This window comes from Eleutherodactylus coqui, chromosome 8 (assembly GCF_035609145.1).
Source record: "Eleutherodactylus coqui strain aEleCoq1 chromosome 8, aEleCoq1.hap1, whole genome shotgun sequence".
Lineage (NCBI taxonomy): Eukaryota > Metazoa > Chordata > Amphibia > Anura > Eleutherodactylidae > Eleutherodactylus > Eleutherodactylus coqui.
The window spans coordinates 149,777,415-149,800,691 of NC_089844.1; the positions used below are offsets into that span (position 1 = coordinate 149,777,415).

Consider the following 23,277-nt stretch of genomic DNA (forward strand, 5'->3'; position numbering starts at 1 on the left):
GGGGAGCCATCTGGTGTGTGCGGTGGAGCCTGCTGGGCGGTGCGGGGGAGCCGCCACGTTCACGGAGACCTCGTAAACTGACCAAACATGAACAATGAAGCCTTGTACCAGCTGTGAAAGCATCCCGCACATCGTCTGGAATCGCTCAAAAATGTTAATTTTTAAAAAATTTTTTAATTATATTGCATCTCTGTGAGTGACAAATGGCTCATGTGAATAAACACATTGAAATCAATACGCTGTTAGCAATATGGATGGAACTCATGTATGTTATCAGATGGAAATATGTAGATAATATGGCATTCATCACTTTCTACGGGTATCCCAATACGGTTGCCAACATCCTGTAGTTTAATTGTTCCAACTCAACTGCAGTAAATAAAATGTAAACATTCCAAATAGTCTTGAGCAAAAACAATCTACCATGTAATGTACGCAGCTCCTCCGCAGACCTATGTGTCTCCACGGTTGCTAACAATCCCTGTGTTGTCTGATCCTACAGACTACAGGAGCAGAACGTCTGCGGACTTCATCCGCTAGATCTCAATTCTATCCAACATCTTTGGGGTGAACTAGAACGCTGTATCTGTGTACCCAACACACCCATCATCTTCCCATCACTATCTGAGGCTCCTTATTTCTTAACACATCCTACTTAAAGGAGGACGGACATGTCTGACACATCCGTTAAATCACAAGATGCATTATAAACCGATCATAACAGATAAACTGATGCAAATGGAACCTAAGGCCGGATTCACGCCGGTGTATGTGCATCTGCGCATGCGCGTTGGGTGTTACATTTTTGTGTGCACCTCCCTGCGCAAATGCACAGAAAAATAGAACATGACGCATAATCTTTTGCGCAATGGAAGTGTGCATGCAAAATACGCGCTTGTGAGCAAACCCATGAAATCAGTGAGTTCTATTCACTGTGTATTCTGCGTGCATAAATAGGGATCTGTCAAAATACTGGAGAGCATTAGCTGCCCTCCAGTTAGAAATCTATGGTTTTAATTTTGAAAAGAGAAGGAAAAAAACTAATTGAAAATGGGTAAAGAAAGGCAGATTTGAAAATAATATTGAGAATTGGCAAAAAAAAATTGGGAGGGAAAAGAACACCTTTTTATTTATTTATTTATTTTTTTAAACACACCATTAAAAAAACAAAAACACAGGTACACCTAATAGAACTCCACCCCAAAATAAACACAGAAGATGTATTATAATTGTAGTTTTTGTGGTCCTGAAGGGGTTAAGGGAATGTAAATAGAAGAGGAAATCTCTGGAGCCTTTGCAAAAGTTATAGTGCCCCCTTAAGTGGTTTTTTTTTAAAGGGGTTGGGGTTGGCCACTCAGGACCCTCACGGATCAGCTGTTTGAAGCACTGATCAGCAGGGGTCCGGAGTGTCAAAACTGCACCGAACAGGTATGGATGATTGCCTTGAGTGATTGGCAGGGGCCCCGACGAAGGCTCTAAGTCCCCGCTCTACTCACCGCTGTAGCGGTTGTCCCGACAGACTGTAATGAGGAAAACAACGTCCAGGACCTGCGGTCGACATAGCAACGCGGATCACATCACATGGGTGATGTTTTACCGTTTGGCACCATGCTGCAATGCAACGCAGGAAACAAACTGCAGCGCGTTCTATCTTCCTGCGAGATCGCCCATTGTTCTCATAGCAGCACCGGCACATTGGAAGCAATAGGAGAACTCCGCGATCCTCTGCCGCGGCTGACGGCTGCAGCGGGGGATTCCCTTCATCCCAGAAGTGATGTCAGGCTGTTCTCACATGGAAGCTCCTTGCATCACTGGGGCCTTCAGATGGATGACGAGGGCGATACTGGGCCGTCATTCATGGTATCACCCTCACCCGTGTGAAACTTGCCTAAGAGTGGCCTAATAGGGGTGATTAGGGTGACCACACCGAGACGCCAAGGGGGCCCACAGCCGTCCCAGTTCCCCCTATTCTAATCCATACTGCTAAACCTCCAGCTTCAGGAAGAGGAAGTGGTTAAGCAACTTCCTATTCTCACAGCCTTCTATCTCCACTGCCAGTAATCTCACTCAGGTGCCACAGAAACAGGGAAGATTGGGTGTAGTAAGTAATGTAACACCTTCTCCCTGCATCTGAAGAGCATAACGGCAGTGGGGGACCCTATCACTATTGGGGCAGCAAAGGAGGACACTATCACTATTGGGGCCACAATGGGGAATGCTATTACTATTGGGACCAATATAGGGGATGCTATTACTATTGGGACCAATATAGGGGATGCTATTACTATTGGGACCAATATAGGGGATGCTATTACTATTGGGACCAATATAGGGGACGCTATTACTACTGGGACCAATATAGGGGATGCTATTACTACTGGGACCAATATAGGGGACGCTATTACTACTGGGACCAATATAGGGGATGCTATTACTATTGGGACCAATATAGGGGACGCTATTACTACTGGGACCAATATAGGGGATGCTATTACTACTGGGACCAATATAGGGGACGCTATTACTACTGGGACCACCAATATATGGTGTCACTATTACTACTGGGGCCACTAATATATGGTGTCACTATTACTACTGGGACCAATATAGGGGGAAACTATTACTACTGGGACCAATACAGGGGGACGCTATTACTACTGGGACCAAACCAGGGGGACGCTATTACTACTGGGACCAAACCAGGGGGACGCTATTACTACTGGGACCAAACCAGGGGGACGCTATTACTACTGGGACCAATACAGGGGGACGCTATTACTACTGGGACCAATACAGGGGGACGCTATTACTACTCGGGCCAATATAGGGGGTCACTATTACTACTGGGGCCACCAATATATGGTGTCACTATTACTACTGGGGCCACCAATACAGGGGGTCACTATTACTACTGAGGCCAATATAGGGGGTCACTATTAATACTGAGGTCAGCAATATAGGGGGTCGCTATAAATACTGAGGTCAGCAGTATAGGGGTCACTATTACAACTTGGGCCAGCAATATAGTGGGTCACTATTACTACTGAGGCCACCAATATAGGGGATCACTATTACTTCTGGGGCCAATAGAGGGAATGCTATTACTACTGGGGCCAATATAGGGGGTCGCTATGTATACTGAGGTCAGCAATATAGGCGGTCACTATTAATACTGAGGTCAGCAATATAGTGGGTCACTATTACTACTGGGTCCACTAATATAGGGGGCCACCATTACTACTGGGGCCAATATAGGGAATGCTATTACTACTGGGGCCACCAGTAAAGGGGGTCACTATTACTACTGTGGCCACCAATATAGGGGGTCACTATTACTACATGGGGCAGATTTGCTACAGAACTTACAGTAGTTATAGCAGCAAAGTGGATGACATTTTGAAAATCTCATCTACACGCTGTGGAGAAACTCTGGACAAAACCCGTGCGGATACTGACGGGATTTAATTCCACAGCCTGTTAAATTTAAATATAATGTATATCAATAGCCCATCCAGCGCTCCGCCCTGTGTGTTTTTTTTTTTTTGTTTGTTTTTTTTTTAATAACCGCAGAGGTAAAAATGATATGTTGTGATAAGCCACGCCCCTAACCCCTCCCTTGACCACACCTTCTGTTGAGCTTTGGGGCTCCATGAGAAACTTTTGCTTCAGGCCGCTTTCACACAGGTGACAAAATCGTGCAAGAAAACGCATGTATGTGAAGCCCATGCTTTCAAATGGGGGCCTTCGCATTAGCGCTGTTTTCTCTGATGCTATCTTGCATGCTCTATATTGCTGCGATTTGTGATGTTTTGTAGCCCATGTTTCCCTAGGAAAGCTTTGTTTTTGTTGAATCACACGAAATTGCGGTTCTCGTGTGATACAACTTCAACATAAGAAAGTCCTATTCTCTTTGTCGCAAAAACGTGAATGGCCGCGATATTACACAAAAATCACGGGAACGCAGGTGTGATATCGTCTGTATGAAAGAGGCCTCAAAAAGGGCTCCATGGCTGAAAAAGAGAACCAGTGGTCTTCAGGAAAGGTCAGCAGCAATGTGTCCTGCTTCCCCCACCTTAAGATTATTTCTGTGCTTCGTCTTTCTAGTATACTTTGTTTCACCAAGATCTCTGCTTTTTACGCGATTTTGTTGCCTAATGGCACTGCTGGGATGACATTGCAAGGTGTCATGGCAACATGGGACCTTCTGAAGTCCCCATGACTGCAGTGTATTTTTGTCTTTTATAACTGGCTTGTGACCTGTCTTAATAGAGTGTCATCAGAAATACTATATACCGCAATACTAAAATACTGCAGTTTATGGTATCAACAGTTGCAAGTTCAAGTCCCCTATTTGGACTAAAATAAGGTGGTAGCAAGTGAAAAAAAAATTTGTTTTATTATTGTAAACAAAGGATAATAAAAGTAAATTTAAAAAAAATCCGTTTTCCATTTCTATAATAAAGCGAGAACTAAAATGTATTTCGTATCATGTCCATAAAAGTCTGCTCTTTTTAAGTAATGGGCTACTTATCCCACGGTGTACGTCGTCAGAAGAAAAGTATACAACGCTAGAATTGCGGTATTTTTCGTCATGCCATTTTCAAAAACATTTTATAGAAAGCAGATAAAAAGTTTTGTACTTTAAAGTTGTTTCAATAGAACCCCAATGGAAAAATAAGAAACTTACGGTGGCCAGAAGAGGGCAGCTCCTCAAAAGATGGCAGCAGTGTGGAGGGTTGGAGGGGGGGGGGGGGGGGGTTGCCATTTCACTTCACTTAGAAATTTTATAGTTTTACAGTAAATTATATAGTGGTACATTAAATAGTATCATTGGAAAATACAAAAAAAAAAGCCCTCAGACAACTACGGTGCCAGAAAAATAAGCGCTCATTTTTGGTTTCTCCTCTCCAATAAAAAAAAAACAGAAGAAACCAAAAATAGCCCCATCCTTAAGGGCTAATTTCCGGCTCGTTGATCCTACCAAACGAGCTTGGGAAACATGGGAGCTTTGTTATGTTACCAAGCGGCTCCTATCACGGGTCCGTGCCAGGTCTGAGCTCGTTCATGCGGGCGGCTCATACAGAGATAGATGGTGTTTATGCCTCTGTTAGGTCAATGAGAACGCTGGTCTACTGAGCAGTGATATATCCTAGGTCACGGTGAGCGGCCCCTGTGGCCGCGCCGGGCCCCTCTCTCCTGCCCGGATTGGTTTCCCCTAGTTATGGGGTTTGTATATGTCTCATTGTCCTGGGCTGATTAGCTGCATTGTACTCTTTTGTATGGGACGGTGCAGAGGAACTCGGAGTGACGCAGCCGGCGCCCGACCTTCTCCATAGATTCTGGGGCATCTGCTTGGAGACCCATGGTTGAGCTAATAAACAAGAGCGGCTTGTAGCTAGGGAAATGCCGCTTGCCCCAGTTATAATACATCAAAAATAGGGTAATCTTCTAACTGTGTATACAGGATGGAGCAGAGCAGAGATATAAAACCTGGGGCGGAGGATACAATTGTGCCATGGTCATTGCATTGTTCTAGTAATACAAGGCGATTCCCAGCAGCGGGTTGTCACATTACTCAAGTCACATGATGCCAGTGGTACAAACCAAGCCAATGGAATCTAATGTGAAATAGGATATTGATGAGCTATTCTTGAGATAGGTCATCAATATCAGCTCTGCGGGGGTCCCCTGCTCTGGACCCCATCGATCAGCTGATGGAAGAGGCTGCGGCGCTTCGGTGATCACCACGCCTCTTCTGTGATGTCATGTTCATTGGTTACAAGCAACTAAGAGCACCTCGATCCCTTTCAGGTGCTCCTAGTTGCATGTAGGTTGAGTTGCTATTCCATTGAAGTGGCCGTGGCACTCCACCGAGGGCCGTGCCTGCCTTAAACAGCTGATTGGTGGGGGTTTGCTACGCAGGAACTATGCCAATCTAATACTGATAACCTATCCTGGAGATAGATCAATAGTATTTTAGTCCCAGAAAACCACTTTAAAGAGGGCCTGTCGTGTCCTTGTGTCATTCGGGCCTGTCGTGTCCTTGTGTCATTCGGGCCTGTCGTGTCCTTGTGTCATTCGGGCCCGTCGTGTCCTTGTGTCATTCGGGCCTGTCGTGTCCTTGTGTCATTCGGGCCTGTCGTGTCCTTGTGTCATTCGGGCCTGTCGTGTCCTTGTGTCATTCGGGCCTGTCGTGTCCTTGTGTCATTCGGGCCCGTCGTGGCCTTGTGTCATTCAGGTCAGCTCAATAGATTTGTAGCCTCTGTCTCGTTGACTCAAACTATTTTTTTCTTTGGTTGCTACTCACCCCTCTTCTCCCATACAAGCTCTTTGTAGATTTGGCTCTTGGTGTCAAGTGGGTGGTCTCCACTGTTAGTGGGTGGCATCTGACTTCTTTGACATTAGGCAGTGGGGACCGCCCACTTGCCACATTCACAGTGCTGGGAGTCAAATCTAAGAAGATCCTGAACAGAGGATTGGTGGTGAGTATGAACAAAAGGAAGCCATCATTGAAGTCAGTGGGGCCGTAACTGCAAAGGCATGAACCCAGCCTGCTGACATGAAGATCCCTGTTCAGGACCCCCACCCAAGTAAATCTGACTGGAGGACCTGATGCAACACATTTTAACATTGGTTGTTCTCCCAACAGGTGGCACGATGGGAGTACCGCACACGAGCACTCTCCAGGTGTTTTGGATCCCCGTACATTGCATGCTACATCCTTGGGGCTGTACTTATATTTCTGGCCATGTACAGGGGCCACTGGTAAGTCGATGGCTACTGCAAAATACTTTCCTGATCTGCCGTGAGTTGTCTTCACTTGAACTTACACCAAGGGTTTGGCATGGGGCGAAGCAAAGTACACTACTCTTCCCAAAGTAACTAGACAGCTGAGCAAAAACTACTATTACGTGGCATGGTCTCGGTCCGTTGGTTGTAGTGACAAGAACATGAACACAGAGGTGTGCCCCGACATTCTAGACAATAGACCTATTCATTTTCACATTGTTGGATTGCTCCCGGAGTGATCCGTGACATCACAGTGTGAATTATGTGACCTGCTGGAGTGCATGGGGGTCATGATCCAGCCAATGTAATGATGAACAGCCGATGGAGGGTAGATCTTCACCAGCTCCGTGAAGACACGATAAGGCCTCCTGTCCATGGTCGATTTTTTTTTTTTTTTTTTTTTTTTCCCCATAGACTTACTATGAAAAGCGCAGCCCCGCTGTCCACGAGCGGATAGTCATAGAGATTCTCTGCTCGTGGGATTTAAATTGCAGCATGCTGCAAAATCTAAAAATGAATATGCCTTTTAAAGTGCTGCCAACAATGTGACAATACTCTGGGAATGGTCGGCCATACTTCAGAAATTGTATGTACACTCATCTTGAATTTGAAGGACTTTTTCGCACAGGTAGGTGACACTAGTGGCAGGAAATGGCGACAATATTGGTTATCAACCAGCTATAGCGAAGAAATATGAATATCTTTAGAATACTCGTAGGTCCGATTGTTGGTGGATGACTCTCAGCAGTCCTGGCGATCAGCTGATTGAAGGGCGCTCAGGTGAGTGCTGCTGGCTCCTGCTTGGCCTGTGATGTCAAGTTTGTTGGTCACAGCTTTTCTACAGCGCGTTCCTATTTGCTGCAATACTAGACACCGCCACTGCACAAACGAACCGTGCTGTGCCTGCTATACAATGAAGAGGTTGCAGTGCTTGCCGGAGTGCTGTTTTCCCCGTCAAATTGCTGATGACCGGGGTGCTGAGAGTCTGACCCCGACCAAGATTGATGACCTATCCAAAGAAATGACCAGCAATATTTAAATGGGTTTTCCCATTAAAGACATTGATTTCTTATCCATAGAATAAGTGATAAATGTCTGACAGTTGTGATCCTGAGACTGGCGCATCCAAATGCGTTGTGTGGAGGCAGCAGTGGTTCACATTCTCATCACCCACCCCATTCACTTCTATTGGTTAGGTGGAGATCGATACATTTGGCAATTTCTATTGATCTCACAAAAGTGACTGAAGTGGTGGTCAAGTACGTGCACTTTAGTCACATAGTGCATCTGGGTGCATTAGTCCTGGGAATTTGGGGTCCTAGTAGTTGGACCCCCAACGATCAGACATTCTGTGAAAAGGGGTTAAATGTCTTAAATGAGAAAAGCCCTTTAATTTCCAGATAGTTTGTTTAACACACAGACTGGTGTTCTGCACATGCCCTTTAAATGATGATGAAAATTGGATTTTTTTGCCTTTTCTCAATAACTTTATGGTGAGGTAATACACCGACATCCGACATGTACGGCACACGCTGGATGTCGGTGTATTGTGCTGTCTTTGGAGCTTTGGCCGCTTCATATACAGCATGTGTCGGCCATCTTTGACACTTTCCTGTAATACCGTGTTTCCCCGAAAGTAAGACAGTGTCTTACTTTCTTTTTATCCCCAAAAGCCAGACTATGTCTTACTTTCGGGGTATGTCTTATAATAAAAAAAAATCATTACTCACCTCCTCCGGCGTTCTGTCGCGCTCCGGCAGGATGTCGCTCGCTCCTCGTCCCCGGCGCAGCATTGCTTTCTGAATGCGGGGCTTGAAATCCCCGCCTCCAGAAAGCTAATACACACGCCGTCAGCCAGTTACAGCCATTCAATGACAGCATTGAATGGCTGTGATTGGCTGAAGGCGCACGTGGCTTCAGCCAATCACACTATTCAATGACATCATTGAATGGGTGTGATTGGCTGAAGCCACGTGCGCCTTCAGCCAATCACACCCATTCAATGATATCATTGAATAGTGTGATTGGCTGAAGCCACGTGCGCCTTCAGCCAATCACAGCCATTCTGTAACTGGCTGACGGCGTGTGTATTAGCTTTCTGGAGGCGGGGATTTCAAGCCCCCGCATTCAGAAAGCAATGCTGCGCCGGGGACGAGGAGCGAGCGACATCCTGCCGGAGCGCGACAGAACGCCGGGGGAGGTGAGTAATGATTTTTTTTTTTCTACGGTATGTCTTACTTTCGGGGTACGGCTTACATTGGCCGACCCCCCTGACACCCCCGATACGTCTTACAATCGGGGGTGTCTTACTATCGGGGAAACAAGGTAGCTGTGATTGAAGATAACACTGATTTCACCTTTTAAGCCTTTAAATGTTCTGAACAGTATTCTCAGGTTTCGAACGGCTCCCCCACATTGAGATTAAGGGGTGCCATCTGAACCCCACCAGAGTTGCCATGAATGGTCGCCTTTTAAGACGTACCTGTAGCAAGTCTTAATAAAATGCCAGTCAGAATACATTGTAATGCGATACTATAGTATTGCATTATACTGTATGAGTACTCAAATAATTGCAAGTTCAAGTTCCTTACAGTCACCGATGAGTCAGAAAAATGAAAAAATATTAAGTTTTAAAAAAACTTCCCTTTTCCCAATTGCCAAAAAATAAATAAAATTAAAAATTGGGATCCCATCACAGTGTTCCTGAAAGCCCAAATTCTAAAAAAGATGTATCACATTACTGATCTCACAGAGTTAACACCATTATAAAAATAAAATAAACAACTTCAAAACTGCAGTGTTTTGGTCACTCCGAGAGCCCAGTCGCAGTTACATAACACGGGTGGAGCTCTGACTTTTGATTTTCCAGCAAAGAGAGATTCCATTTACTTTATCTGCTTGTAGTGGAGCTACTAATTTGGAAAATATCTTTAAAACTGTTATGTAAGACAACCCTTGTGGTCCAATCCAGATATCAGTCCGTTGGTACAGATTAGTCCCTTGGCATGCAGGGATAAAGCTCTATGTCACATAGTGTGAGGTGACCGCGGCCTCCTGGAGTCGGGGACACAGTATCACCAGGTACTAAGCATCACCTGGATCCCTCCTGAGCACCTCAACGTTCCTTGCTTGTGTTGTGATTCGGGAATGCGCTGCTCCTTCTGCATCCCCGGAGACCTTGTGATGTGCACAGCCGGGCTTTACTATGTTTTTATAGAGCTTTGTGTATAATTATGGAGTCTGTGACTTTCGGGCAGCTCGCTATTACCGTCTCGCTCCATACCGGGCCGTGTAGGTTACAGTTGGCAACTTAAAAGTAAAAACAAGTGCAGAAAAAGTTGTTTTTTTTAAATAATGGATATTAAAAGTTTAAAATTCCTTTTCCCGTTTCTATAAAAAGGAAATCAAAACCAAAAAAATAACAAAACCATATTTGGTACCGCCACATCCGTAAGAGTCCGATCTATCTAAACGATTATTTATCCTGCATGGAGAACATCAGAAAATAAATACACAACACCAGAAGAGCACTTTTTTTGTCATGCTGTCTCCTAGAAAAAAAAATAAATGAAAAAAAGTGCTCAAAAAGCCTAAAATGGTACAAGTAGAAACCACAAATCGTCAAAATGAGAAAACGAGCCGCCCACAACCCCATCGACGGAAATATAGTAAAGTTACAGCAATCAGAAAATGGCGACAAAAAACATATATTTTTAAGGATATTTTATTTTTTTAAGGTTGTACAGCAATAGAACCCCCAAAAACAATATATTTGATGTTGTTGTTGTACTTGTACTGACCCACAGAATAACGTGATCAGGGTATTTTATGTACAAAGATCTCCACAAGCATAGTGACATTGTGTTTATTTTTTTCCATTTTACTTCACTTTTTGAAAGTTTTTCTGCACATTATACGGTACATTAAATACTACCGTTTGAAAAACACAATTCATCCTGCAAAACACAACCCGCAGACAGATAAGTCAGCAGCAAAATAAGAGTTATGTTGTTTTGGTTTGTTTTTTTTAAATTGGACTGCAATAACCAAAAATGTAAATAAAAAAGGTCCGCTTCCTTAAGGGGTTAATATAAAAATCAAGCGAGTGCCTGGCCTCTCCATAGAGGTGCTGTGTCCCTACTGTACACAATTGGGTAATCAGGTTAAATGAGGATTTAATTACAGTAAATGTAGGTGTGCAGCGCTTCTGGGCAGATGCCGACTGTTTGCTCTGCTGTTTCCAGGCTCCGCTGCCATATCTGACCCTCACGGAGGTAGGTCCTACAGTATTGTCTGTGCCAGGCTGTTCAGTGCCCAGAAGCAGATGGGGCCGGGCACAGCTGGTTGTACCTCTCCTAAGTACCAGTTACGTGTGCTAAACTGATGCGTTGCAGGGCTGAAGAGCTGGCACTCTACAATATGGTCAATAACCCAGAGGGAACCCTATAGCAAAATGTAGATTTGGGTCCCTCTTACAATGTAGGTTCTGGTGTATAATAGCTCTAAGATGCATTAACAGTTCTGCAGGATTCAGAGCTGAAATCTCCTGGTAGCTCCTCCTTGTTTAGTGTTTGCATTAAAGGGGTTGTCCCGCGCCGAAACGGGTTTTTTTTTTCCAATAGCCCCCCCGTTCGGCGCGAGACAAACCCGATGCAGGGATAAAAAAAAAAAAACGGGTAGTACTTACCCGAATCCCCGCGCTCCGGTGACTTCTTACTTACCCTGTGAAGGTGGCCGCTGGGATCTTCACCCTCGGTGGACCGCAGATCTTCTGTGCGGTCCATTGCCGATTCCAGCCTCCTGATTGGCTGGAATCGGCACACGTGACGGGGCGGAGCTACGAGGAGCCGCTCTCCGGCACGAGCGGCCCCATTCAGAAGGGAGAAGACCGGACTGCGCAAGCGCGTCTAATCGGGCGATTAGACGCTGAAGATTAGACGGCACCATGGAGACGGGGACGCCAGCAACGGAACAGGTAAGTGAATAACTTCTGTATGGCTCATAATTAATGCACAATGTACATTACAAAGTGCATTAATATGGCCATACAGAAGTGTATACCCCCACTTTGTTTCGCGGGACAACCCCTTTAAGGTCCAAATAAGGGAGATGGAATAAAACCTCCACAGTGCCACCTATTGGAAGGCAGCATTCCTTCAAGTCAAAGTCAGACTCTTCATACAAGCCTTGTAACAATGACTGTAACAATTCCCAATCATTGTTACAAGGCTTGTATAAAGAATCTGACTTCGACTTTGACTTGAAGGAATGCTGCATATTACCCAGAGGAACGTGCATGGCCATTTGAGTCTCCTCACTCACCATCCAGGTGCTCTCCCTAAGGAGAAAATATAGCATTTCTGACCCCCATTAAGGTCCATTCGCATGGGCATATTTTCTGTCCTTTTGTTGTCCGTTACTTTACATAAGGGAACTGCATGCATAGTAGTTCCTTCCTTATCCCCCCGATAGTTTACGCTAAACAGAGCTCTTTGCACAGGAAGAGGGCATTACCGTTTTAGACTAACTGAAATTTGTTCTACTTCAGACTGCTGTAGTTCTGGTTCTATCACTGCTATCAACATGTTTTTCATGTCCGAGATAGAGCTTTTTGAAGTAGGGTCAGGAATCCTGAATTTACAGCTGTCATGTCTATGTGCAAAGCAGAGGGGGGCAGTGGGGGAGGAGCAGGCAGCAGAGAATGATCTGTGCTTCAGTACTGTTGTATCTTGTCTCCACCGGAAGCGAGGGGTTTTGCTGAGGTCACGCCCTGACCATGCCCCTAATTCAGATTGGCTGACAGGGGAGTGGGGAGCACATTCCGGACCAGCAGAAGCAAGGCAGGGAAGTCCACGGGGAACACTGAAGCTCAGCCTCTGATCCATACGCATACTGACAGACGCAGAGCACGGAGGCCGCAGGGGACAGTGAGTGTTTCCTGTCTACACAGACATCCCCACAGGATGCCATGAGTGCACATGCCAGGGTGCAGGGGACTATGGCAGCGCACCAGGGAGTGGTGCTCGCAGGGCGAAACACTTAGGAGCACAGGCTGCGAGGGTTACTCCGGGGAAAATCGGAGCAGGGACAGAAGCAAACACGGCGCACAAGGGTCGCAATTGCACATGAGGGTCCGAGCGTGCACACTCAGACCTGCGCCATACAAAGAAGACTCCCATTGCCATGCACAGTTGGTCTCCAGCGGCGTCGGAACTCAATCAAAACACAGCCACACTGCAGTGGAGTAGCAGTTAGGGGACATTGTACCTCAGACACTCACAGCTCTGACTTGTCTGCTACAATGTAAGGAGTGGGGCACTGGGTCGGCTTCGGAAGAGGGTACATACAGGCACTGCAGCAGGGTAGCACTCAGGGGACCACAACTCCGACATCTCTGGTAGAGTGTAAGAAGCGTGGCTGCCAGCACCATCGGTAGCCAATCAACACCTGTGGGTATCCCCTGCCTGTCAAGCCGGTCAAGCCTTGTCTCCATCCCTCCTTCCGGTGGACACAAGATACAACAGTACCCTGTGCTTCTCTTGTCTATCCCCCCTGTCCCCAGGTAGGGGTAATATGGAGTTTTCTTCATGTAAATTCCCCCCTTGTTAATAAGAGAACATGAGAACATATTTGCTCCCTGATTGTCACATATTGGGGTCGTCTTTCCCCAGAAAAGGAGTAAATAGGTTCAACTACTCACTTCTCTATGCCGTTTAACCTTGCAAATACCACAATCATTGCTGACCGTGGTATTTAAATGCTTTTTTGCAGAAAAAAATTAGGTTTTTTTTCTTCCTTACACGATGCTTAAAATGATAAAAAATAAAAACCACAAAAAACCCACAAATAATTGATATAACCCAATCCATATCAACCCATAACTTAAAATATTGCATTATTCATCCAGCATGGTAAATTGCAGAAAAGAAAGAAAAATGCCAAAATAAAAGTTTTTCAGTACATTATATGGTACCATTAAAAAACACAAGTAGTCCCTCAAAAAACATGGGTTTTTTATTTGTGGAAAATAATATTTATGGATTTTGGTTAGTGGGGACGCAAAAATGAAAATTAAAAAAGTGACATTTCTGCTCTTGAAGGTGTTAAATCTAGGATGCATCCCTTTAGGACGGCATCAGTGTGAGCAGCCATGCCTGGTTCTTGTTGTCTAACATAGTAACTAGCCCATTCACATGTCTTACTGCCGGGAGGTCAGTCATCCAGCCGTTAATGTCTTAATCTTCTCCGCTGAGCGTTTGTTTTCCAACATCTCCTGGTTGCCAGCGGTGAGTTACTCCGCAGCATCAGTGAGAGCCGCCTGTCCTGCTGCTGTCAGTAATTAGCAGGATAACCCCTCGTATTGTACGCTGTTCTCTGTTTATCTCCCCTCTGATTACTTTGTGAAGTTTGTTGGCGGCTAATTGGAAGCAAAGCAAAAGCAATTTAAAGGGAAACCAAGAGCGCCATTGTACTGTGACCTACTAAAGCAGGCCTCTTACTAGGAGGAGCTTGCAGAAGACTATCTTACAGGACTGCTGGACACTAGCATGCTTACATAATCCTGTAGGGGAGAGGTCTGACACCTTTAGCCCCTTTAGGATGTGGACTTTTTTTTCCCCCTTTTTGGCTTTATCTTTCTAATCTATGTAACCCCAGTTTTGCTAACCTCTCTGGGTATTGTAGTCCATCCATTGCATTTATTACTTTAGTTGCCCACCTTTGTAGCCGCTCAAGCTCTGATATGTCCTCCTTAAGTAGCGGTGCCCACAAATGTCCACAATACTCCCACAATACTCCATGTGTGGGCTGACCAGTGGCTTGTAAAGAGGAAGAACAATGTTCTCGTCATGGGCCCCTAGACCTCTTGTGATGCACCCCATGATCCTATTTGCCTTGGCAGCAGCTGCCTGACACTGGTTGCTCCTGCTAACCTTACAGTTAAAGGGGTTTTCCCGCGCCGAAACGGGGTTTTTTTTTTTTCAATAGCCCCCCAGTTCGGCGCGAGACAAACCCGATGCAGGGGTTAAAAAAGAAAACCGGATAGGGCTTACCTGAATCCCCGCGCTCCGGTGACTTCTTACTTACCTGGTGAAGATGGGCGCTGGGATCTTCTCCCTCGGTGGACCGCAGGTCTTCTGTGCGGTCCATTGCTGATTCCAGCCTCCTGATTGGCTGGAATCGGCACGTGACGGGGCGGAGCTACAAGGAGCCGCTCTCCGGCACGAGCGGCTCCATTCAGAAAAGAAGAAGACCCAGACTGCGCAAGCGCATCTAATAGGGCGATTAGACGCTGAAAATTAGACGGCACCATGGAGACGAGGACGCCAGCAACGGAACAGGTAAGTGAATAACTTCTGTATGGCTCATAATTAATGCACAATGTATATTACAAAGTGCATTAATATGGCCATACAGAAGTGTATAGACCCACTTGCTGCCGCGGGACAACCCCTTTAACTAAAACCCCCAAGTCCTTCTCCATCAGTGTTACCAGTGGTTTCCCATTTAGTGTGTAATGGTGACATGTTCTTCCTACCCATGTGCAGAACCTTATATTTAAGCCTGTTTCACACGGGTTACTAAATCGCAAGATTTTGTAGCGATTAGACATCGCTACAAAACGCATGAATGTGAAGCTCATGGTTTCCAATGGGTTCTTTATGGTTGTGTTCTCATGGGACAGAAATCTCGCGGAATGACCACACCGAAAAAAACCGTGATATTTCCGCGGGATAAGTGCAGCTTTAAAACCCGCAGCTGCTGGTTTTGAAGCGGCTTTGCCACCTACATCTCCACTGCGGCCATCTCTCCCCATAGAGAGGCCACTGCGGAAATGAAAAAAGAATTGACATGCCGCATCTTTGTTTCCCGCGCATGTCAGTTTTCGTGCGGATGGGCCGCAGCATGTGGATAAGATTTTTGCCAAATCTTGCCCACTTTGCTGTTTAATCCTAGGATTAGGAGCCGTTGGCAGAATTGCCGTGCAGACATTCTGCACGGAAATTCTGCGGCAATTCCGTCCTAAGGGTACAAAATATCTCTCATGTGAAAGAACCTATAGGAAACCATGGGCTTCACATACATGTGTCTTGTAGCAACACACTATTAAATGCTTTGGAAAAGTCCAGATATCCAAGATCCAGTGACTCCTAGGTCTAGTCTAGAACTTACCTCCTCATAGAAGATGATCAGGTTGGTGTGAGAGGAGCGATCTCTCATAAACCCATGCTGATACGGAGTTATACAGCTATTTTCCAAGAGGTACTCCAGGATTGCATCTTTTAGAAACCCTTCAAACATTTTACACACAATAGAAGTCAGACTTACCGGTCTGTAGTTTACAGGTTTACTGTTTGACCCCTTTTTGAATATTGTCGTTACGTTGGAGATGCACAAATCCAGTGGAACAGACCCCATCACTATAGAATCCTTAAATATAAGAAAGAAGGGTCTATCACATTACTTAAAGGGTTTTTCCAGGGAAATACTATTGAGGATGATGACCTATCAACAGGGTGGGTCATCAGTAGTTGATCAGCTGGGTTCCATAGCTCGGGACCCCGACCAATTGGCTGAGTGGGTGCATGCTGTCAGCACCACAAATACACAGAGGTCAGAGCGGAAGCCTTCACGCCATCCTCCACATAGTGGCTGGAGCTTGTAACATTGATTTCAATAAGAGCTGTGCTTGCTTTTACAAGTGCTGGCCACTACACAAAAGTCAGCGTGGAGGCTTCCTCTCCAACCTCTGTGTACTTGCGACGCTGACAGCATGCACCCAGTCAGCCGACTGGTCGGGGTCCCGAGTGACGGACCCCAGCTGATCAACTATTGATGACCTATCCTGATGATAGGTCATCAATAGTATTTCCCTGGAAAAACACTTTAATTCCCTTAAAACCTGGGCATGTATGCTATCAGGGCACAGCCATTTGACTATTTTAATTTTTCGGCGGCTTTGCACTTCTTTCTGGGTTAGACTGGTGACATTTTATTTTACTTTATCACTCTGAATTTCATCTGATATTTCATTTTCCTAAGTAAATATACTGGCAAGGAAACTATTTAATAGATTTGCTTTCTCCTCACATTAATTTTTTAAAGGCCCAACACAACTGTTTTTAATTTTTTGGTTATTTATATAATTGAAGAACAGTTTAGTTTTACTCTCCTTGGCAATAAGGCTGGGTTCACACAGGGCGGATTCCCGTCGGAAATCTCGCGGTTTGGCCGCAGCAAAAACCACGAGATTTCCGCCGGGAGAACCGCCGCGGTCTAAGCCGCGGCGGCTTTGAACCGGCCCGGCCGCATGCTTTTCCGTTGCGGCCGGCTCTCCCATAGAGGAGAGCGCGGCCGTGACATAAATAAAAAAACGAAAGTAAACAGACATGCTGCTTCTTTTGAAGCTGCGGCCACCGCAGACGCGGTTTCAACCGGATTTATCGCAGCGGATTAGCCGTCCCGTGTGGACGAGGTTTCTGAGAAACCTCGTCCACATGGCTGGCTAATCCCGAGATTAGCGACCGCGGGCGGATCTGCTGCGGCAGAACCGCGGCAAATCCGCCCTGTGTGAACCTAGGCTAAGTCTCTCTGTCTCCATATCTGCTTTTATTTACTTTTTCTATCATTTGTACTTATAGGTTTTTAGTACTTCTTCACAGCTCTTTGCTGTTTATTCCCTTATTTGCATCTTTATTAAGCCACATTGTTTTCCCCCTATTCCTAACCCTTTTAATCCTGTAAAGCAGTGTTTCCCAACTCCAGTCTTCATTGCACCCCAACAGGCCATGTTTTCAGGATATCCTATAGTAAGAACCCCTGTGGTAATGTCTGAGGCACCGACAATAATTACATCACCTGTGCAACACTGAGGAAATCCTGAAAACATGACCTGTCGGGGTCCATGAAGACTGGAGTTGGAAAACATTGCTGTGAGGTATGAATCGTTCACAGTAAGTATTGAAGAGGTTTCTAAACTTTTCCCATTTATTGTCTGTACTCTTATTTTTGAGGGCATTATCCCCGTCAGTAAGGTTAAGGGCATCTCTGAGCTGATTGAACTTTGCCTTCCTAACGTTTAGTATTTTTGTATCTCCCCGATAAAACTCCCTTTTGAAGGACAAGTGGAAATTTATTACGTAATGGTCACTATTTCCCAACCTGCACCCCTGTTATTCTGTCAGGTCTACTCGTTAATATGAAGTCCAGAATGGCCGCCCCTCTAGTTGGGTCCTGTACAAGTTGGGTAAGGTAATTATCCTCCTGATTTCCCGCTGCCTTTCTGGTGTGCCATGTGGTACAGGTAATGTTTCAGAAGATACTACTCTGGAGGTCCTCGCCCTAAGCTTACATCCTAGCTCCCCGAAACCGTTTTTAAGGACCTTCCTCCTACCTCTAACTTTGTCATTGGATCCTTACCAGCCCCTCCCAGTAATCTGTCAGCCTGATTTAAAAATGTCCTATTTTGGGGCGATTCCTCTCAAGAAATCACCCATTCATTTCTATGGGGTCTTTTAAATAAATTGCACTCGCAGGCTACATGATTCTCACCCCTGAAACTATTGGAAGCACCTTTTGATTTTGTTCATGCGTGTGAAAATCCCAAGTCCACATATGCAATACGGTTTATTATGCATCGCGCTCGCACCCAGATTCGTACATTTAAGAGTGTGATCTGGGATTGGGTTTTGTTGTTTTGGGTTATCAGCTGAATGTCATTTTCCCTCCTGACAAATGAGATTACTTTTATACTTCTGCGCTTACTTGCAGATAAGAAAGAGCTAAGAGGTCGCGGACAGTAAAGTCCTTTGTGATGAGCCGCTGTTACATAACGCTGATGCCCAAAACACAAGACCCCACATCAAAGAGGTCAGATCTGATAGGGGCGGAGAAAGTTGCCGACGGGTCACCCTCAGACCCTCTTATGTAACTCCGCGCCGTTGGGAAAGCAACACATAGCCAAAGCAGACCGTGGGAAATACCACCGCGCCTGATTATATAACTGCCAGTTAGTATCCACTACCATGTGAAATATCCAGTGATATGGTGGTCATGGGCCAGACATTGACTTTAACCCTTTCCAATCCGGTTTCCCTGCCACCCTCGCACTCCCCAGCTCTTAATTATTATGTTTGTGGATTCCTTGGAAGTACTCAAAACAAACACATAAAAATGACTGATGATTTTATTAGCAATTTTTTTGTAATTCGGTGCCATACAGAGGCATGCTCTAACTGCATACACTGTGCATAGCATACGTCTCTAACACTATGCAGGACAGAGCTCCCATGTTGGAGGCTATTCTGCATTTGTTACACTATGCAGGACAACACTAACCTACATATGCAGAACAGCTTCCAACATGGGAGCTCAGTCCTGCATAGTGTTAGAAACACGTGTCAGACCTCGCCCGACATCAGAGCAATGCAGGGAAACCTCCGTGTCAGACGAGGATTGGAAAGGGTTGACACTTTAGCTGAAAACCTCTATAAAGTCAGATTCAGACGAGCATACGCGTATTTGCGTGGGCAGGAGCGCTGCCTATTTGCGAAATGAACAACGCTTTTTTTTGCACGCGCAGCGGTATATTTCACTTTACTTTTTCCACACGCAAGGCATATCCGTTTGCGTGCCGCCAAAAAAATACGCACCAGTTAAAAATGGCTAGTGTAATGAGTTTCAGGTGTGTTCCTTTTCCTACGCCATTACGCAGTGTTTCACGACCCTAAGTCTTTTGGTACAGCAACTGTCAAGTTTGAGGGGCAGCCAGCTGAATGTGCGGGCCACACGGGCATATGTGTATTTGGGCGCGCAGGAGCGTAGGATTTTTACGGAACAATGTTTTTACTGTACTTTTTCCACGTACATGGTATGAAAAAAAATACACACTGATTGAAATGGCTAATTACTTTAATAAGTTCCAGATGTGTTCTTCATTTCGGCACAATTACGCGGTGTTTCACACATCTTCTAGCATGCGTTTGCGCTTCCTTTAAACTTCTTTGGGGACTTGCAGAAATGTGCAAAAAAATAGAGCACGTTGCATTGTTTTTTTGTTTTTTTTTGCACAACCAAAGTGTGCAGTAAAAATACGCGCCTGTGAACAAACCAATTAAAAGGGGGGGGGGGGGGCATCATGTGACCCTCTGACACCCCCAGTGCAGCAGATGGCGCCTCTTCGTAGATCCAGAAGCAGTAAGGTCTTTGTATGTGAAGTCCCTTCAAGCAGAAAGCAAACAGTGCAGGTTGTGACAAAGTGCAGCAATATGTCAGATAAGAGACCCGCGAGACGTGTTGTGTCTGCAGAGCTGAAAGCATCCAGTAACCCCTTCCAGCCTGCAGGCCGGGGGCCAGCCAGGTGGAATTAGATTGCAAGCTTCCTAGGCAGCAGGTGTTTCCATTGCTGTAAAGGGCAGTAATAAGTTACCCCCTTAAGGACCCGGCCCTCCACCCCCCCCCCCCTCCCTTCCCCACATCAACTTTTATAACAATCACAACCCTTTTTCCTGTTGACGCAGTTATCTTGTCTTTTGTGGGCCGAGTGATATCTTTCAGTGTTACCAAGAAGCCTTCAAAGGTTTAGTGAAATGGGAGAAAACATGACAATACAAAATGTATTTAAAGGTTTTATCTTTTTTAAGTAGTATAGCAAAAAAATAAAAAAAACTTAATTTTCTTTTGCCGCCTTCTGACCGCCATGACTTTCCGTCGATAGGGCTGTGCGCGGACTTGTCTTTTGTGGGACGACTTCTGGTTTTTATTGGTACCATTGTTTGAGTCTGTATGACTTTTTGATTTTGTTTTTATGAATTTTTTTTTTTCTTGGAGACAGGGTGGCCAAAAAAAGGGGGCATTTCTGGTGTTTTTATATGTTTTTTCTGATGATGTTCACCATGTGGGATAAATAATCTGTTATTTTAATAGATCGGACTTTTATGGGCGCTGTGATAGAAAATATGGGTTTTTTTTGTTTTTTTAAAATTTTCTTATTATAAACATGGGGGGTTCTTTACACGTTTATTATCTTTTACAATTGAAACAAAAAAAAGGTTTTATTAAGACGCGCCGTAGACATATCTTAATAGACAGAAATATACAGCATCTCTGGGGACCTTCTTCTATCCTGTGAGTAGGGATTACTTGCCGAGTTGGGAGTAACCCTTTAATGCTTAGTGTGTGTATATGTCCACATTCCCCCCGGGTCACACGAGGTTAATGTCTTGTTTGCCAACTCTGCAGATCTGCAATGTACACAAATATTATGTATGATCGGAATCCTGTGCAGAGTCCTCACCCAGGCACTGCTGCTCTCCTCCTATAGGGGGCGTTACTTGCATGGAGTCAAATGTGGATATTAATTTCAATAAGAATCAGAAAACCTTTTGTGTAAGAAAGTTGTACGGTCAGCAACATTACAGGCGTTCTCCAAGAACCTACTGAACGGGGTACAAGAGAGAAACGTGCTTTAATTGGAACCCGTCGCCATGTTTTTGTAGGCCTCTCTGAGAGCACCGTAAAGTAGTTAGTCCCTGTCACCCCGATTTACAGTGATATGTCTGCTGTGTGGATCTGTGCAGTAGTTTGGGAGAAACGAGCATTTTATTAGTAACAGCCAGACCCAAAAGTAGTCCTGCATATTCATGAGATGCAGGATAGCCACACCCACCCAGCTCTCCAGCCAATGACTGGCAGCTTTCTCTCTATGCATTGCAATTGGCAGACCCCAGTCAATCAATGTCTGCAGGGCAGGTGGGTGTAGCCAGCCTGCAGATCGTGAATATCCAGGATTACTTTAAGTAGTCCTCAGTGAAGATGAACCAATCAGGAAGGGGAAAAGTTGAATGCACTGTCCCTTTAACATGAGATGCTTCCATAATGAAGTCACTTCCACATCCCCTGGATACAAGGGTCTTTGGCCCGAATTCAGGAGCTCGTTGACCTCTGAGGATGAAGATCTGGCTCTGGTTCAGCTGTGAGACTTATGGAAACAATGCCCGTGTACAACGACACCATGGACTCTATGGTGGAAAGTTTAGAGAGGCACTCGGAGCCCGGGGTTGGCCGAACACCGACTGTTAATCCTGCACTCAATTACTGTATTTCCACTGGAAACTGAAGCCCATTAACAGCATGTGACTGTAAATTGTCCATAGCCTAACCAATGCAGTGCGCTCCACCGCATCCACCCCGCTGTCTGGCCATGGAAACTCTTATGTGACTCCACAGTATCTGCAGCAGCTAGACGTAAGAGAAATGTGCAGTAGCTGCAAACAGCAAGCCGTTATGTGGATATGAGTAGAGGATTTCTGACTATGTACAGTATGGAGAGATATGAGAGAGTGAGGATGATAGATAGGGAGCGAGGATGATAGATATGAGGGAGCGAGGATGATAGATATGAGAGAGTCAGGACGATCGATATGAGAGAGCGATATAAAGATATGAGAGAGTGAGGACGATCGATATGAGAGAGCGGTATAAAGATATGAGAGAGTGAGGATGATGGATATGAGAAAGTGAGGACGATGGATATGAGAGAGCAATATAGAGATATGAGAGAGTGAGGATGATAGATATGAGGGAGCGAGGATGATAGATATGAGAGAGTGAGGACGATCGATATGAGACAGCGATATAAAGATAGCGATATAAAAAATATGAGAGAGTGAGGATGATAGATATGAGAGAGCGAGGACGATAGATATGAGACAGCGATATAAAGATATGAGGGAGCGAGGATGATAGATGCGAGGAGAGCGATATAAAGATATGAGAGCGATATACAGATATGAGAGAGTGAGGACGATAGATATGAGAAGGTGATCTAAAGATATGAGAGAGTGAGGATGATAGATATGAGAGCGATATAAAGATATGAGAGAGTGAGGACGATCGATATGAGAGAGCGCTATAAAGATATGAGGGAGCGAGGATGATAGACATGAAAGAGCGATATAAAGAGATGAGGGAGCGAGGACGATAGATTTGAGAGAGCGATATAAAGTTATGAGAGAGCGAGGATGATAGATATGAGAGAGCGATATAAAGATATGAGAGAGTGAGGATGATAGATATGAGAGAGCAATATAAAGATATGAGAGAGTGAGGACGATCGATATGAGAGAGCGATATAAAGATATGAGAGAGTGAGGATGATCGATATGAAAGAGCGATATAAAGAGATGAGGGAGCGAGGACGATAGATTTCAGAGAGCGATATAAAGTTATGAGAGAGGATGATAGATATGAGAAGGCGATATAAAGATATGAGAGAGTGAGGATGATAGATATGAGAGAGTGAGGATGATAAATATGAGAGGGCGAGGGCGATATAAAGTTTTGAGAGAGCTAGGATGATAGATATGAAAGCGATATAAAGATATGAGAGAGCAAGGACGATGGGTATGAGAGAGCGATATAAAGATATGAGAGAGTGAGAATGATAGATTTGAGAGAGCGATATAAAGATATGAGCAAGGACGATAGATA

The 23,277-nt window shown here is 45.1% G+C and overlaps 1 protein-coding gene across 1 annotated transcript in view; it reads left to right on the plus strand.

Annotated features, from left to right (window-relative positions):
• Positions 1–23,277, plus strand: part of PEMT (phosphatidylethanolamine N-methyltransferase) — a 143,992-nt gene that overhangs the window by 43,074 nt on the left and 77,641 nt on the right. The window contains exon 3 of the mRNA XM_066576684.1: positions 6,650–6,765. Coding sequence (XP_066432781.1) covers positions 6,650–6,765 — 116 coding nt within the window. The remainder of the gene's footprint in view (positions 1–6,649; positions 6,766–23,277) is intronic.